Source organism: Callithrix jacchus, chromosome 5, assembly GCF_049354715.1.
Source record: "Callithrix jacchus isolate 240 chromosome 5, calJac240_pri, whole genome shotgun sequence".
NCBI lineage: Eukaryota > Metazoa > Chordata > Mammalia > Primates > Cebidae > Callithrix > Callithrix jacchus.
This window is the reverse complement of record NC_133506.1, coordinates 68430148-68447324: the sequence shown is the minus strand read 5'-3', so window position 1 is coordinate 68447324 and position 17177 is coordinate 68430148. Positions and strand designations below refer to the sequence as shown.

The 17177-nt window shown below is 38.6% G+C and overlaps 1 protein-coding gene across 7 annotated transcripts in view; it reads left to right on the top strand.

The window, feature by feature from the left end:
• LOC103791277 (POTE ankyrin domain family member A-like) overlaps positions 1–17177 on the top strand; it is a 117668-nt gene that overhangs the window by 86509 nt on the left and 13982 nt on the right. For 4 of the 7 annotated variants that reach the window (XM_078372546.1, XM_078372543.1, XM_078372541.1 and 1 more), the window contains one exon: positions 332–12425. In XM_078372546.1, coding sequence (XP_078228672.1) covers positions 332–499 — 168 coding nt within the window. In that variant the 3' untranslated portion in view covers positions 500–12425. Of the gene's footprint in view, positions 1–331; positions 12426–17177 lie in introns of those variants that run through there. The other 3 variants (XM_078372544.1, XM_078372542.1, XM_054255014.2) reach the window with 2 other exon arrangements.

The following is a 17177-nucleotide window of genomic DNA, read 5'->3' as shown; positions in this document are numbered from 1 at the left end:
ACATTTCACAGTGTGGGATGTACCACCAGCAGCCCCACCCGATTTCTTTTTGAGACTTCAGTAGGTTGTTAAGCATTGCAGATGTTTCAGGGATGAGTGAATAGTGGGTGAATCTATTGTCTAAGTTAACAGAAAACTGATTTGGCAGAAAGATAGCACCTTCTGTGTCCTTAACTGAATTCAGTAATAAACAAGAATGTGCACACACAAGGAAAAGGTGAATCCACATATGTGTTGATGTTTTTCAAAGTGTATATGTTAGAGCTAAATATCATTACTACAATTTAACAATAAGGTGATGATACAATCAGTAACAAAAATACTTTCACAGGTAGTTATGAGACAACACCAACTAGAATGGACTGATCCCCTAAAACAACAACCTACAGCAGAGGCTACATCATTTAATTTAGATGAGACACAGGATTCAAAGAAGAAATTGGGTCAAAGCAGCAGTGAAGTATGTATGAAACCTAACATGTCTACAGTTAATCTATAGGTGGTGAAATAGTGTCAAATGCTTTAGGATACTGATTGAAGTGGATGGCTTTCCTTTGTATTTTTAGGATAATTTTATTATCTTTATAATGCACTTTTTTCTTAACCTCTGGTTTTCATTCTGTCCTTTTCTCCTGTTAAGTACATACATTTTAAAAATAAGGATCATTTCCAAAGATCCTTAGGAAACTTGGGAATTATTATTATTCCTCATAGAAGTTGAGAGGCTTTTTTTTTTCCTGTGAAGTATTTTTAGTGATTTCTCTATTGCCATGGTTAGGCAAGCCAGATTAAATCATAGGATAATGTTTAATGGAATGTTTCAGAAATCGTCTTATTTCTTATCTTTACTTTTGTAAATGGGTACAGAATGTGTGTATATTTATTTCATGAATTTCAGGATAACTTGTACAGAAAGGCCATAGTACTGTTCTCCAAAATGCAAATGTTTTAATTTATAAACTACTTGACATGTTAGGCACTTCCTTCATTTACCTTTCATTTTAAATATATTGTGCTTTTTTACAAATCACCTATAGTAAGTACATCCAAAGTAGAGAATTAAGAGATGTATCTAGATCCTACCACTGAATTTAAAAAAAAAAAAAAACTTTACTGAGACAAAATTCTTATACCACACTGTTTACCCATTGAACGCGTACAAATCATGGTCTCTTAGTATAGTCACAGTGTTGCATAAACATCACCATCATCAATTATAGGACATTTTCATGACCCTGAAAAGAACCAGCAACCTATTTTGTTTCCATACATTAGCCCATTCTGGACACCACATATCAACTGGATCACACAATATGTGGTGGTCTTTTGTGTCTGGCTTCATCTACTTAGTATAACATTTTGAAGGTTCATTGTGTTGTAACATGTATCAGTACTTAATTTCATCTTTCTGCTGAGTATTGTTCCACTGTATGGACGTACCATTCATTTTATTTAGCCATTTATCAGTTGATGGACCTTTGGGTTTTTTCCACGTTTTGGCTATTAATCATCCTGCTGTGACCTTTTATGTACAAGTTTTTGTGTTTGCGTATGTGTTCTTCTCTTGGGTATATACTTAGGAGTTGAATTTCTGGGTTCTATAGTAACTCTATACTTAAGCTTTTGAGGAGCTGACAGTCTGCTTTTCAAAGTGGTTGCACCATTTTACATTCTCATCAGCATTGTATGAAGGTTCTAACTTCTTCACATCTTTGCCAGCATTTTTCATATTTTTGATTTAAAAAGGATTCTAACCCAGAGGTATAAAGTGGTATCATGTCATTGTGGTTTTGATTCACATTTCCCTAATGATGAATGACTGTAAGCCTCTTTTCATGTGCTTATGAGCCATTTGTATATCTTCTTTGGGAAATGTCTATTCAAATCATTTGCCCACTCTAAAATTGGGTTATCTTAAATTTCAGAATTTTAAGAGTTCTTTATATACTCTAGGTGTAAGTCCCTTATCAGATATATTGTTTCCAAATATTTTCAATGTCTTTCCTTTTTACTTTCTTATGATTTATTATGTTTTTAAAATTTATATAATTTTAAGTTGTAGAGAGAAGGTCTCACTAAGTTGCCTAGGCTTATCTTGAACTGAGCTCAAGCATTCCCAAAATATTAGGATTACAGGTGTAAGCCACCATGCCCAACCTCCTTTCCCTTTCTTAATGGTCTCCGTTTAAGCACAGAAGTTTTGCATTTCAATGAAGTCCAGTTAATCTATTTTTCTGCAGTCACAAAGATCTATGGCTATGTTTTCTCCTAGGAATTTTATAATTTTAGTGGTTCTATTTTGTTAGTTTTATATATGACATTTGGTGGAAATCCACCTTTATTCTCTTGCACATGGAAATACAGTTGTCCCAGCATCATTTGTAGAAAAATCTATTCGTTTCTCATTTTTTTATACCCTTGTTGAAAATCAGTTGACTATAAAAATGTAGGTTTCTTTTTGGATTCTAGATTCTAATATGTTGAGCCAGTACCAAATCACATTTATGCCAGTACCGAATCACATTTTAGGAGAATTCATTTTCAGTCCTGTTGCTTATCACGAGTTGTCTTAGGTAAGAACAGAAATTCAAGTAGTAGAATGTCTTTAATTTCATTTTATGCTTCTTGAAGGAGTGTATGGCCAGCTTATGCCTTGCTGATTCCATGACATGATGAGAGTCAGGCTTGCAAAGACAGATCCCATTGATTTTTTTTTCTCCAGTCACACCTTTTGTCTCTCACCCAGTGCCTCTCTCTTCACTCCCATTTCCATCAATTCTTCACCACAGGATCTGCTGACTGCATCTACTATTTATTACGTTATGTTTCATTAGCTCATTATAAGTCATGAAGTCATGTGTAGATTTGAACTATCTATGAAGATCAAGATTAAGTCTGGGCTGTCATCTTTCCTCATTGGAAACTGAGCTAATTTATCATGTTGCAGTTCACAGTTAGATCCTCTTTTGACCCAGCACCTGGTTCTCTTATACAACCCCGGGGCTAAATCCTATTCTTGGCACAGATCCTACATTCTCAGAAACCAGAGTTCCCTGCATTTACCTCCTTTTGCTTAAATGTAGATGAGTAGCTATGCTTTTCTAGCTCAATACATAATTCATTGAATAAATACTTCAACCTATTCAAAGAACAACTTCCAGGAGTGCAGCAACTGGATATCGGGTAATGTCCAGGCATTTATCAGGAACAAAGAGTCAAATTAGTTGTATGAATTTCAAAATTTCAGAGCCAATTTATATGATATGGAGAAGCATTTTGTTACAATATAAAGATGAGCTGCTTTTCCCTTCTCCATACAAATGAGTTAAGGGGAAATTGCATTGAATAGCCAAATATTCTACACTGGAACTCCTAGGCTCTCTTTGTGGCTAAGTTTCCTCACAACATGGGGGCTGGGTTTCAAGGCGAGCAGTCTGCGGTAGAGAGCCTCTTTAAACCTAATGTAGGAAGCAACATCGTGTTATCACTTTTAACACATTCTGTTCATTAGAAGCAAGCCGTTAAGTTTCACCCATAGTCTATGTATAGGATGAATTATTTTGCTTTTACTTTTATTTGTGTGTGTGTTTTTTTTTAAACATGATGTCTTGCTATGTTGCCCAGGCTGGCCTTGACCACCATGGCTCAGGAATTCTTTCTGCCTCAGTCTTCCAGGTGGCTGAGATCACAGGCCTGTGACACCACACCTGGCTTCCTTTTGTTTTTTGTGGACTTGTATAACTACATATTTATGGTATACACAGTGATATTTCGATATGTGTAAACAATGTGTGATGGTCAAATAAGACTATAACATATCCATCACCTCAAACATTCACCATTTCTTTGTGCTGTGAGCTTTGAAAATCCACTCCTCTAGCTATTTAAAACTATTAGTTAACCAAACCAGGTGTGGTGGTACACACCTCTAATCCTAGCTACTAGGGAGGCTGAGGCAGAATGGCTTGAACCTCAGAGGCAAAGGTTGCAGTGAGCTGAGAGTGCATCACTGTACTTTAGCTTGAGTGACAGAGTGAGACTCTGTCTCTAAAAAAAAAAGAAAAGTTAACCATATTCACCCTACAATGCAGAAGAACACTAGAATTCATTCCCCCATCTAGCTATCATTTTATATCCATAAAACAACCTCTCCCCATCTCCCCTTACCTTTCTCAGCCTCTGTTACCCACAATTCCAAAAACTTTTTTTTTAATTTTAGCTTCCATATGAGTGAGAACATACAGTAGTTATTTTTCTGTGCCTGAATTATTTCACTTAATGTCACTTAATGTTTTCATCCATGTTGCTGTCAATTGCATAATTTTATTCTTTTTTATGGCTAAATAGTATTCCACTGTGTACATATGTCACATTTTCTTTCTTTTTTTGCTTCTCTAATTTATTTTATATATTTTTTCATTGCATTTTAGGTTTTGGGATACATGTGAAGAACATGCAACATAGTTGCATAGGTACACACGTTTCGGTGTGATTTGCTGCCTTCCTCCCCTTCACCTACATCTGGCATTTCTCCCCATGCTCTCTCTCCCCAACTCCCCACCCCCAGCTGTCCCTCCCCTGTTCCCCCAACAGACCCCAGTGTATCACATTTCCTTTACTCACAACCACAGTCATCTATTGATGAACATTTAGGTTGATTCTGTAGTTTGGTTATTGTGAATAGTGCTGCAGTAAACATGGGGATACTGGTATCCCTTTGATATACTGAATGTCTTTCTTTTGGATAAATAGTAGTGGGATTACTGGATTATATGAGACTTGTATTTTTAGTTTTTTAAGAAAGTTCCACAGTTTTCCATAATGGCTATACTAGTTTACATTCCCTCCATGAGTGCATAAGAGTTTTCTTTTTCTCTCCAACCTCACCAGGATTTTTTACTTTTTTTTTTAAATATATATAGTAGCCATTCTAACTGTGGTGAGATGATATCTCATTTTGAATTTTATTTCCGTTTTCCTGCTGTCAGTGATGTTGAGTACTTTTCCATATATTTTTTGGCCATTTGTACCTCTTCTTTTTAGAAATGTCTATTTAAATTCTTTGTCCACATTAGGGACATTATTAACTGCTTTTACTGTTGTGTTAAGTTTCTGGTATATTCTAGATATTAGACCTTTCTCAGATGAATAGATTTATAAATATTGTCTCTTATATTACAGATTGTTGGTTGTTCAACAAAGGATTTGCTGTGAAGAAACTTAATTTTAAAATAGCCTTACTTGTCTATTTTTGTTTTTATGCCTGTGCTTTTTTTGCATATTCCTGTGATAACTTAGCTTGAAAATCTTTGCCTTGACCTGTGTCATGAAGCATTTTTCCTGTATTTTCTTGTAGTAGTTTTATAATTTTGGATTTCATGTTTAAGTCTTTAATCCATTTTGTGTTGATTTTTGTATATGGTGAAAAATAGGGACCTAGTTTTATTCTTCTTTTTACAAATATCCAGTTTCCCTGGTTCCATTTGTCAATGAGAGTGTTCTTTCCCCAATGTATGTTCTTGACACCTTTGTTGAAAATCCGGTGTCTGTAAATATGTGTTTTTATTTCTGGGTTCTCTATTCTGTTCCACTGATTTAATTTTCTGTTTTTTATACCAAGACCATGCTTTTTTGTTACCATAAGCTTATAATATATTTGAAGTCAGGTAGATTTCAAGGAGGTAGAGTGATGCTTCCAGCTTTGTTCTTTTCCCTCAGACTTGGCTTGTCTAAGTCTAGCATTTTTGTGGTTTCATATAAATTTTAGGATTTTTTTTTTATTTCTGTGAAGAATGTTATTGGTGTTTGTCGTTGCAAGTTATAAAGGGCATTTTATTTTCATCTTATTTATTTTTTCTCTTTCTTTCTTTTTTCTTTTTTTTTCTAGACAGAGTCTCACTCTGTCTTCAGGTCCCAGCCTGAAGTTTAGTGGCACAATCTCAGCTCATTGCAATCTCTACCTCCTGGGTTCAAGCAATTCTCCTACTTCAGCCTCTCGAGTAGCTGGATACTACAGGTGTGCGCCACCACTCCCAGCTAATTTTTGTATTTTTTAGTAGAGACAGGGTTTCACCATGTTGGCCAGGATGGTCTCGATCTTTTGACCTCATGATCTGCCCACCTCGGCCTCCCAAAGTGCTGGGATTACAGGCGTGAGCCACCGCCTCTTTCTTAACTTTTATTTTAGATTTAGGGGGTACATGTGCAGGTTTGTTACAAAGGTATATATTGCATAATGGTTAGGTTTGGGGTGCAATTGAACCTATCACCGAGGTAGTGAGCATGTACCTGGCATGTCATTTTTCAACCATTGTCCCAACCCAATCCCTCTTCTTGTAGTCCCCAGTGTCTGTTGCTCTTCTCTTTATGTCCATGTGGACCCAATGTTTAGGTCCCACTGACAAGTGAGACATGTAGTATTTGGTTTTCTGTTTCCACATCAGTTTGCTTAGCATCATGGCCTCCAGCTACATCCATGTTCTTGCAAAGAACATTATTTTGTTCTTGTTATAGCTGCATAGTGTTACATATTTTATGTGTGCTACATTTTCTTAATCCAGTGCACTATTGATGGGCTTCTGGATTGATTCCATATCTTTGCTATTGTGAATAGTGCTGCAGCCAACATATGGGTGCGTGTGTCTTTTTGGTAGAATGATTTCTGGGAGGGAGTGGGTATTTAACCCGCTAATGGGATTGCTGGGTTGAAGGCAGTTCTATTTTTAGTTCCATGACAGAAATCTCCAAACTGCTTTCCACAGTGGCTAAATGAATTTACCATTTTCTCCAGCAGTGTATTCGAATGCCCTTTTTGCTGTAGCAGCTCTGCCAAAATCTGGGTCGATGTTCCTTGTTTTTGGACTTTTTAGTGATAGCCATTATGGCTATCACTGGTTTGAGATGGCATTTCATTGTGGCTTTGATTTGCTTTTCTCTGATTAGTGAGATGAGCTTTTATTTCATGTTTGCCCTCTGCTTTTCTGTCTTTTTTTGGGAAATGTCTCTTTATGTATTTTGCCCGCTTTTATATATTTTTTTAAATTCTTGCTTGTTGATTTAAGTTTCTTATAGGTTCTGGATATCAGAACTGTTTAATGCATCGCTTGTAAATACATTCTTTCATGATTTAGGTTGCCTAGTTAGTCTCTTGAATGGTTCCTTTTTCTATGCAGAAGCTCCTTTGTTTAACTAGGTTCCAGTTTTTCATTTTGTTGCAGTTGCTTTTGACGACTTATTCATAAATTATATTCAGAGGCTGATTTCAAATACTATGTTTCTTTGGTTTTCTTGTAGGGTTTTTATAGTTAGAGGTTTTTCTTTTAAGAATGTACTTCAGCTTTCATTCATTTTTATATGTGGTGATAGCTAGGGGTCAAGGTTCATATTTCTGTGTATGGATAGCAAGTCATCCCAGCACCATTTATTGAACAGGGAGTCCTTTCCCCATTGCGCTTTTTCAAAGATCAAATGGTTATAGGCTTGTGGCTTTATTTCTGGGCTCTCTATTCTGTTCCATTGGTCTGTGTGTCTGTTTTTGTGCCAGTACCATGCTGTTTTGTTCATTGTAGGCTTTGTTTACTGAGTATAGTTTGAAGTTGGGCAGTGTGATGTGTCAGGTTTTGTTCTTTTTGCTTAGGATGGCTGTGGGTGTTTGGGCTCTTTTCTCATTTCATATGAAATTTTAGAATAGTTTTTCTAATGCTGTGAAAAATGACCTTTGTAGTTTGATAGGAATAGTATTGAGTTTGTAGATTGCTTTGGGCAGTATGGCCATTTTACTGATACTGATTTTTCCAATCTGTGAGCATGGAATGTTTTTGCATTTTTTGGTGTCATGACTTTTCAGCAGTGTTTTGCAGTTCTCCATTTAGCCACGTTTCATCTCTGTGGTTAGATGCATTCCTAAGTATTTTGCTTTCTTGTGTATGGCTTTTGTCAATGGAATCACATTCTGGATTTGTCTCTCAGCTTGAACTTTATTGGTCTATAGAAATGCTACTGATATTTTTGCATTCTGACTGAAGTCATTTGTCAGTTCCAGGATACACTGGCAGACTCACAGAGTTTTCTACTTAGAGCATCAGATCATCAGCAAAGGGAGATAGTTTGGCTTCTTTTCCTTTTTGGATGCCTTTCTTTCTTTTGCCTGATTGCTCTGGCTAGGTGGGAGTTCCAGTCCTATGTTGAATAGATGTGGTGAGATGGGGCATCCTTGTCTTGTTCCAGCTGTCAAGGGGAATGCTTCCAACTCTTTTTGTTCTTTTTTCTTTATTATTTTATAGAGACAAGGTCTCACTGTGTGGCCAGGTTGGTCTCAGACTCCTGGCCTCAAGTGATACTCCTGTCTTCACCTCCCAACATGCTGGAGTTATAAGCATGAGCCACTGCACTCAGCTCCCACTTCCAGCTTTTGCCCATTCTGTGATTTCAGCAGCAGGTTTGTTACAAAGTGGCCCTTGTTATTTGGAGGTCTATTTGTTTGATGCCTAATGTGTTGATTTTTTTCATGAAGGGATTATGGATGTTATTGAAAGCTTTTTTGCATCTTTTGTGATGATCATATGGTTTTTCTTTTTCCATTCTGTTTATGTGGTGAAACACATTTACTCATTTGTGTACTTTGAACCAACCTTGCATCACAAGAATAAACTCGACTTGATTGTGGTGAAGTAAACTTTTGATGTATTGCTGGGTTTCATTTGCTAATATTTTGTTGAGACTTTTGTGTCTACATTCATCGGAAATATAGGGCTGTAGTTTTCCTTTTTTTCATGAAAGCCACTGACTTTATTGATTTAAAAAACTTTACAACAATAGTGACTCTTCTGCCAAAAAAGGAGCCAAATGGTTTCAAACTGGCTGAAAGTGAGGGTGGGGGTCAGGGATAGGGCCAGGATTCCATTCAGGAAAGCCAGTAACTGTCATCAGGGAACTGGCAATGGAAAAAGGAAGAGGGAGGCATGGAAGAGCGAGAATCCAAAAAAGTTGAAATGGTTAGGGGAGGAAACTCCCAAAGACCCTGGAGTATGTCGGAGGTGAGTAAGGCAATAGCAATCTTTTACTTTGTAGCAGACAGAGAGGAGTCCCTATTCCAGAGTTGAGTAGGAAAATAGCAGTCTTTTTTTTTTTTTTTTTTTTTTTTTTTTTGAGACAGAGTTTAGCTCTTGTTACCCAGGCTGGAGTGCAAAGGCGAGATCTCGGCTCTCTGCAACCTCTGCCTCCTGGGTTCAGGCAATTCTCCTGCCTCAGCCTCCTGAGGAGCTGGGATTACAGGCACGCACCACCATGCCCAGCTAATTTTTGTTGTTGTTATTGTTTGATTTTTTTTTTGAGACAGAGTTTCGCTCTTGTTACCCAGGCTGGAGTGCAATGGCGCAACTTGGCTCACCGCAACCTCTGCCTCCTGGGTTCAGGCAATTCTCCTGCGTCAGCCTCCCGAGTAGTTGGGACTACAGGTGCGTGCCACCATGCCCACCTAATTTTTGTATTTTTAGTAGAGACAGGGTCCATGTTGACCAGGATGGTCTCGATCTATTGACCTTGTGATCCACCTGCCTCTGCCTCCCAAAGTGCTGGGATTATAGGCGTGAGCCACCGCGCCCGGCCTGCTGAATTCTTTTATGTGCACAGAGAGACAGTGTGACTTTCTGTTTTCCAATTTGGATCCCCTTGATTTTTTTGACAATTTCTGTGTCTGTGTCCTTCAGGGATATTGACATGTAGTTTCCTTTTGTTGTGTGTGTCCTTGTCTCGGTTTGGCCTTACAGTAATACTGACCTTCAGAATAAACTAGAAAGATTTTGGAGTAATTTGCAAAACATTGCTGTTAGTTTTTCCTTAAAAGTTTAATAGAATTCAGCAGTAAAGTTACCCAGTTTTACACTTTTCTTTATTGGGAAACTTTACTGCTGATTCAATTACATAACCTTTCATTGTTCTGTTCAGGTTTCCATTTCTTCTTGGTTCGTTCTTGCTGGTTATGCATTTCCAGGAATGTATCCATTTTCTCTAGGCTTTTCAGTTTGTTGGCATATAGTTGTGCACAGTAGTCTCTCATGACCCCATGTATTTCTTTGGTATCGGTTTTAATATCTCCTTCTCTGTTTCTCTTTTTGTTTTTCTCTTTTTTCTTGTTTAATATAGTTAGCAGTGTATCAGTTGTGTTTATCTTTTCCCAAAACCGTCTTCCAGTTTGAAGGATGTTTAGTTGGTTTTGTTTTTTTACTCTACCTCATTCAGTTCTGCCCTGCCTTTATCATTTCTTTCCTTCTACTATATTTGAGTTTCGGGTCTGTTCTTGCTGTTTTGGTTTCTTAAGGTGCATGGTTACGTTACTTGTTTGAAGTCTTTCTCTTTTTTAGACGTAGCTGTTAATTGCTATAAATTGCCCTCTTAGTGCTTCTTTTGTCACTTTCTATAGGGGTTGGTTTCTTTCCCATTTTTATTTGTTACAAAATATTTAAATTTTTTTTCTTAATTTATTGATTGACCCAGTTGTTCATTCAGGAGCATGCCGTTTAATTTCCATGTGTTTGCAGTTTCCAAAATTTTTGTCCCTGTTATTGATTTCTATATTTATTCCATTGTGGTTGAGAAGATACTTGATTCCTAGGAGTTTGTAAACTCAGTAGATGGTCTATTCTGGAGAATTTTCTATGTGCTAATGAGAAGAATGTGTATTCTGCAGCTTTTTTTTTCTTTTTTTTTTCAGCACACTCAAAAATATTCCCTACTTTATTGTTTAGTGGTTTATTCAAAAGGACATCATGAAACCCAGATACCTATGGGATTCTCTCATTTCAGAGGTCTTGTAGTTCGTGTAGTCAATTTTGTTAACCTTAACATATAACAAAGGATTTTGAATGTATAACTGGATGGCAATTTCAGGTAGTCTCCCATTCTTACCAAGTTTTAGTTTCTAATAATAATATTGCCATTTTTATTATTATTATTATCCTTTAGGTTCTGGAGCACATGTGCAGAACATGCGTGTTTGTTACATAGGTATACATGCACCATGTTGGTTTGCTGCGTCCATCAACCCATCACCTACATTAGGTATTTCTCCTAATGCTATCCCTCCCCAACCCTCCCACCCCCAACAGGCCCCAGTGTGTGATGTTCCCTTCCCTGGTCCAGGGGTTCTCATTGTTCAACTCCCACTTATGAGTGAGAACATGTAGTGTTTGGTTTTCTGTTCTTGTGTCAGTTTGCTGAGAATGATGGTATCCAGCTTCATCCATATCGCTCTGAAGGACACGAACTCATCCTTTTTTATGGCTGCATAGTATTCCATGATGTACATGTGCCACATGTGCTTTTTTTTTTTAATTTTTATTGGATTTTAGGTTTTGGGGTACATGAGCAGAGCATGCAAGACAGTTGCGTAGGTACACACATGGCAGTGTGCTTTGCTTTTCTTCTCCCCTTCACCCACATTTGGCATTTCTCCCCAGGCTATCCCTCCCCACCTCCCCCTCCCACTGGCCCTCCCCTTTTCCCCCCAATAGACCCCAGTGTTTAGTACTCCCCTTTCTGTGTCCATGTGTTCTCATTTTTCATCACCCACCTATGAGTGAGAATATGCGGTGTTTCATTTTCTGTTCTTGTGTCAGTTTGCTGAGGATGATGTTCTCCAGATTCATCCATGTCCCTACAAATGACACAAACTCATCATTTCTGATTGCTGCATAATATTCCATGGTGTATATGTGCCACATTTTTCCAATCCAATCTATTATCAATGGGCATTTCGGTTGATTCCAGGTCTTTGCTATTGTAAACAGTGCTGCAATGAACATTCGTGTACATGTGTCCTTATAGTAGAACGATTTACAGACTTTCGGATATATACCCAGTAATGGGATTGCTAGGTCAAATGAAATTTCTATTTCTAAGGCCTTGAGGAATCGCCATACTGTCTTACACAATGGTTGAACTAATTTACACTCCCACCAACAGTGTAAAAGTGTTCCTTTTTCTCCACATCCTCTCCAGCATCTGTTGTCTCCAGATTTTTTAATGATCGCCATTCTAATTGGTGTGAGATGGTATCTCAATGTGGTTTTGATTTGCATCTCTCTGATGACCAGTGACGATGAGCATTTTTTCATATGATTGTTGGCCTCATATATCTCTTCTTTCGTAAAGTATCTGTTCATATCCTTTGCCCACTTTTGAATGGGCTTGTCTGTTTTTTTCCTGTAAATCTGTTTGAGTTCTTTGTAAATTCTGGATATCAGCCCTTTGTCAGATGGGTAGACTGCGAAAATTTTTTCCCATTCTGTTGGCTGCCGATCCACTCTAGTGACTGTTTCTTTTGCCGTGCAGAAGCTGTGGAGTTTCATTAGGTCCCATTTGTCTATTTTGGCTTTTGTTGCCAATGCTTTTGGTGTTTTGTTCATAAAGTCCTTGCCTACTCCTATGTCCTGGATGGTTTTGCCTAGATTTCCTTCTAGGGTTTTTATGGTGCCAGGTCTTATGTTTAAGTCTTTAATCCATCTGGAGTTAATTTTAGTGTAAGGTGTCAGGAAGGGGTCCAGTTTCTGCTTTCTGCACATGGCTAGCCAGTTTTCCCAACACCATTTGTTAAACATGGAATCCTTGCCCCATTGCTTGTTTTTGTCGGGTTTATCAAAGATTGTATAGTTGTATGTATGTTGTGTTGCCTCCAGTGCATCTGTTTTGTTCCATTGGTCTATATCTCTGTTTTGGTACCAGTACCATGCTGTTTTGATTACTGTAGCCTTGTAGTATAGTTTGAAATCCGGTAGTGTGATGCCCCCCGCTGTGTTCTTTTTGCTTAGAATTGACTAGGCTATGCGGGCTCTCTTTTGGTTCCATATGAAGTTCATGGTGGTTTTTTCCAGTTCTGTGAAGAAAGTCGATGGTAGCTTGATGGGGATAGCGTTGATTCTGTAAATTACTTTGGGCAGTATAGCCATTTTCACGATATTAATTCTTCCTAACCATGAACATGGAATGTTTCTCCATCTGTTTGTGTCCTCTCTGATTTCGTTGAGCAGTGGTTTGTAGTTCTCCTTGAAGAGGTCTCTTACGTTCCTTGTGAGTTGTATTCCAAGGTATTTTATTCTTTTTGTAGCAATTGCGAATGGCAGTTCGCTCTTGATTTGGCTTTCTTTAAGTCTGTTATTGGTGTAGACGAATGCTTGTGATTTTTGCACATTGATTTTATATCCTAAGACTTTGCTGAAGGTGCTTATCAGTTTCAGGAGTTTTGGGGCTGAGGCGATGGGGTCTTCTAAGTATACTATCATGTCGTCTGCAAATAGAGACAATTTGGCTTCCACCTTTCCTATTTGAATACCCTTTATTTCTTTTTCTTGCCTGATTGCTCTGGCTAGAACTTCCAGTACTATATTGAATAGGAGTGGTGAGAGACGGCATCCTTGTCTAGTGCCAGATTTTAAAGGGAATGCTTCCAGTTTTTGCCCATTCGGTATGATATTGGCTGTTGGTTTGTCGTAAATAGCTTTTATTACTTTGAGATACGTTCCATCGATACCGAGTTTATTGAGGGTTTTTAGCATAAAGGGCTGTTGAATTTTGTCAAATGCCTTCTCTGCGTCAATTGAGATAATCATGTGGTTTTTGTTTTTGGTTCTGTTTATGTGGTGAATTACGTTGATAGACTTGCGTATGTTGAACCAGCCTTGCATCCCTGGGATTGAATCCTACTTGATCATGATGAATAAGTTTTTTGATTTGTTGTTGCAATCGGCTTGCCAATATTTTATTGAAGATTTTTGCATCTATGTTCATCATGGATATTGGCCTGAAGTTTTCTTTTCTCGTTGGGTCTCTGCCGGGTTTTGGTATCAGGATGATGTTGGTCTCATAAAATTATTTGGGAAGGATTCCCTCTTTTTGGATTGTTTGAAATAGTTTTAGAAGGAATGGTACCAGCTCCTTTTTGTGTGTCTGGTAGAATTCGGCTGTGAACCCGTCTGGACCTGGGCTTTTTTTTGTGTGGTAGGCTCTTAATTTCTGCCTCAACTTCAGACCTTGTTATTGGTCTATTCATAGTTTCAGCTTCCTCCTGGTTTAGGCTTGGGAGGACACAGGAGTCCAGGAATTTATCCATTTCTTCCAGGTTTACTAGTTTATGCGCATAGAGTTGTTTGTAATATTCTCTGATGATGGTTTGAATTTCTGTGGAATCTGTAGTGATTTCCCCTTTATCATTTTTTATTGCATCTATTTGGTTGTTCTCTCTTTTATTTTTAATCAATCTGGCTAGTGGTCTGTCTATTTTGTTGATCTATTCAAAAAACCAGCTCTTGGATTTATTGATTTTTTGAAGGGTTTTTCGTGTCTCAATCTCCTTCAGCTCAGCTCTGATCTTAGTTATTTCTTGTCTTCTGCTGGGTTTTGAGTTTTTTTGATCTTGCTCCTCTAGCTCTTTCAATTTTGACGATAGGGTGTCAATTTTGGATCTCTCCATTCTCCTCATATGGGCACTTATTGCTATATACTTTCCTCTAGAGACTGCTTTAAATGTGTCCCAGAGGTTCTGGCACGTTGTGTCTTCGTTCTCATTGGTTTCGAAGAACTTCTTTATTTCTGCCTTCATTTCGTTGTTTACCCAGTCAACATTCAAGAGCCAGTTGTTCAGTTTCTGTGAAGCTGTGCGGTTCTGGGTCGGTTTCTAAATTCTGAGTTCTAACTTGATTGCACTATGGTCTGAGAGGCTGTTTGTTATGATTTCAGTTGTTTTGCATTTGCTGAGCAGTGCTTTACTTCCAATTATGTGGTCAATTTTAGAGTAGGTGTGATGTGGTGCTGAGAAGAATGTGTATTCTGTGGATTTGGGGTGGAGAGTTCTGTAAATGTCTATCAGGTTTGCTTGCTCCAGGTCTGAGTTCAAGCCCTGGATATCCTTGTTGATTTTCTGTCTGGTTGATCTGTCTAGTATTGACAGTGGAGTATTAAAGTCTCCCACTATTATTGTGTGGGAGTCTAAGTCCTTTTGTAAGTCATTAAGAACTTGCCTTGTGTATCTGGGTGCTCCTGCATTGGATCCATATATGTTTAGGATCGTTAGCTCTTCTTGTTGTATCGATCCTTTTACCATTATGTAATGGCCTTCTTTGTCTCTTTTGATCTTTGTTGCTTTAAAGTCTATTTTATCAGAGATGAGAATTGCAACTCCTGCTTTTTTTGGCTTTCCATTAGCTTGGTAAATCTTCCTCCATCCCTTTATTTTGAGCCTTTGTGTATCCTTGCATGTGAGATGGGTTTCCTGAATACAGCACACTGATGGGTTTTGGATTTTTATCCAATTTTCCAGTCTGTGTCTTTTGATTGGTGCGTTTAGTCCATTTACATTTAGGGTTAATATTGTTATGTGTGAATTTAATACTGCCATTTTGATGCTAAGTGGCTGTTTTGCCTGTTAGTTGTTGTAGATTCTTCATTATGTTGATGCTCTTTAGCATTCAGTGTGATTTTGGAATGGCTGGTACTGGTTGATCCTTTCTATGTGTAGTGCCTCTTTAAGGAGCTCTTGTAAAGCAGGCCTGGTGGTGACAAAATCTCTGAGTACTTGCTTGTTCGCAAAGGATTTTATTTTTCCTTCACTTCTGAAGCTCAGTTTGGCTGGATATGAAATTCTGGGTTGAAAGTTCTTTTCTTTAAGGATGTTGAATATTGGCCCCCACTCTCTTCTGGCTTGTAGTGTTTCTGTCGAGAGATCTGCTGTGAGTCTGATGGGCTTCCCTTTGTGGGTGACCCGACCTTTCTCTCTGGCTGCCCTTAGTATTCTCTCCTTTATTTCAACCCTGTTGAATCTGACGATTATGTGCCTTGGGGTTGCTCTTCTTGCGGAATATCTTTGTGGTGTTCTCTGTATTTCCTGCAATTGAGTGTTGGCCTGTCTTGCTAGGTGGGGGAAATTTTCCTGGATGATGTCCTGAAGAGTATTTTCCAGCTTGGATTCATTCTCTTCGTCCCCTTCTGGTACACCTATCAAACGTAGGTTAGGTCTTTTCACATAGTCTCACATTTCTTGGAGACTTGTTCATTCCTTTTTGCGCTTTTTTCTCTAATCTTGGTTTCTCGTTTTATTTCATTGAGTTGGTCTTCGACTTCAGATATTCTTTCTTCTGCTTGGTCAATTCGGCTATTGAAACTTGTGTTTGCTTCGCGAAGTTCTTGTATTGTGTTTTTCAGCTCCTTTAATTCATTCATATTCCTCTCTAAGTTATCCATTCTTGTTATCATTTCCTCGAATCTTTTTTCAAATCTTTTTTCAAGGTTCTTAGTTTCTTTGCATTGATTTAATACATGATCTTTTAGCTCACAAAAGTTTCTCATTATCCATCTTCTGAAGTCTAATTCCATCATTTCATCACAGTCATTCTCCGTCCAGCTTTGTTCCCTTGCTGGTGAGGAGCTTTGGTCCTTTCTAGGAGGCGAGTTGTTCTGGTTTCAGGTGTTTTCCTCCTTTTTGCGCTGGTTTTTTCCCATCTTTGTGGATTTGTCCGCTGGTCGTCTGCGTAGTTGCTGACTTTTTGATTGGGTCTCTGAGTGGACACCCAGAATGTTGATGATGAAGTATTTCTGTTGCTTGGTTTTCCTTCTACCAGTCTAGCCCCTTCGCTGTACGACTGCTGAGGTCCGCTCCAGACCCTGCTTGTCTGGGGTGCACCTCTAGCAGCTGTGGCACAGCGAGGGATGCTACCAGTTTCTTTTTCTGCTATCTTTGTCCCAGGATGATGCCTGCCTAATGTCAGTCTTTTGGATATAGAGGGGTCAGGGAGCTGCTTGAGGAGACAGTTTGTACTTTATAGGGGTTTAATTGCTGAGCTGTGAGCTCTGTTGTTCATTCAGGGTTGTTAGGCTGCTATGTTTGATTCTGCAGCAACAGAGCTCATTAAAAAACCCTTTTTTTTCTCAAATGCTCTGTGTTAAGGGGTTTGGGCTTTATTTTTGAATGTCCGTTGAGGTCCTGCCCAGCTAGGACAGAGACTAGCCGCTGTTTGGCTGCCGAGGCTCCGCCCTGCTGTTGTGTGATTAGCCCTGTTCCTGCAGGCTCTGCTGTGGTCTCCGCCACACCCTGCAGTGGAGTCTCTCTGTTGTAGCGGGTTGCCTCGGCAACGGCAGGCTGCGTCAGCAGTGGGCGTGTATCTCAGTAGGGACGGGTTGCCTCGGCAATG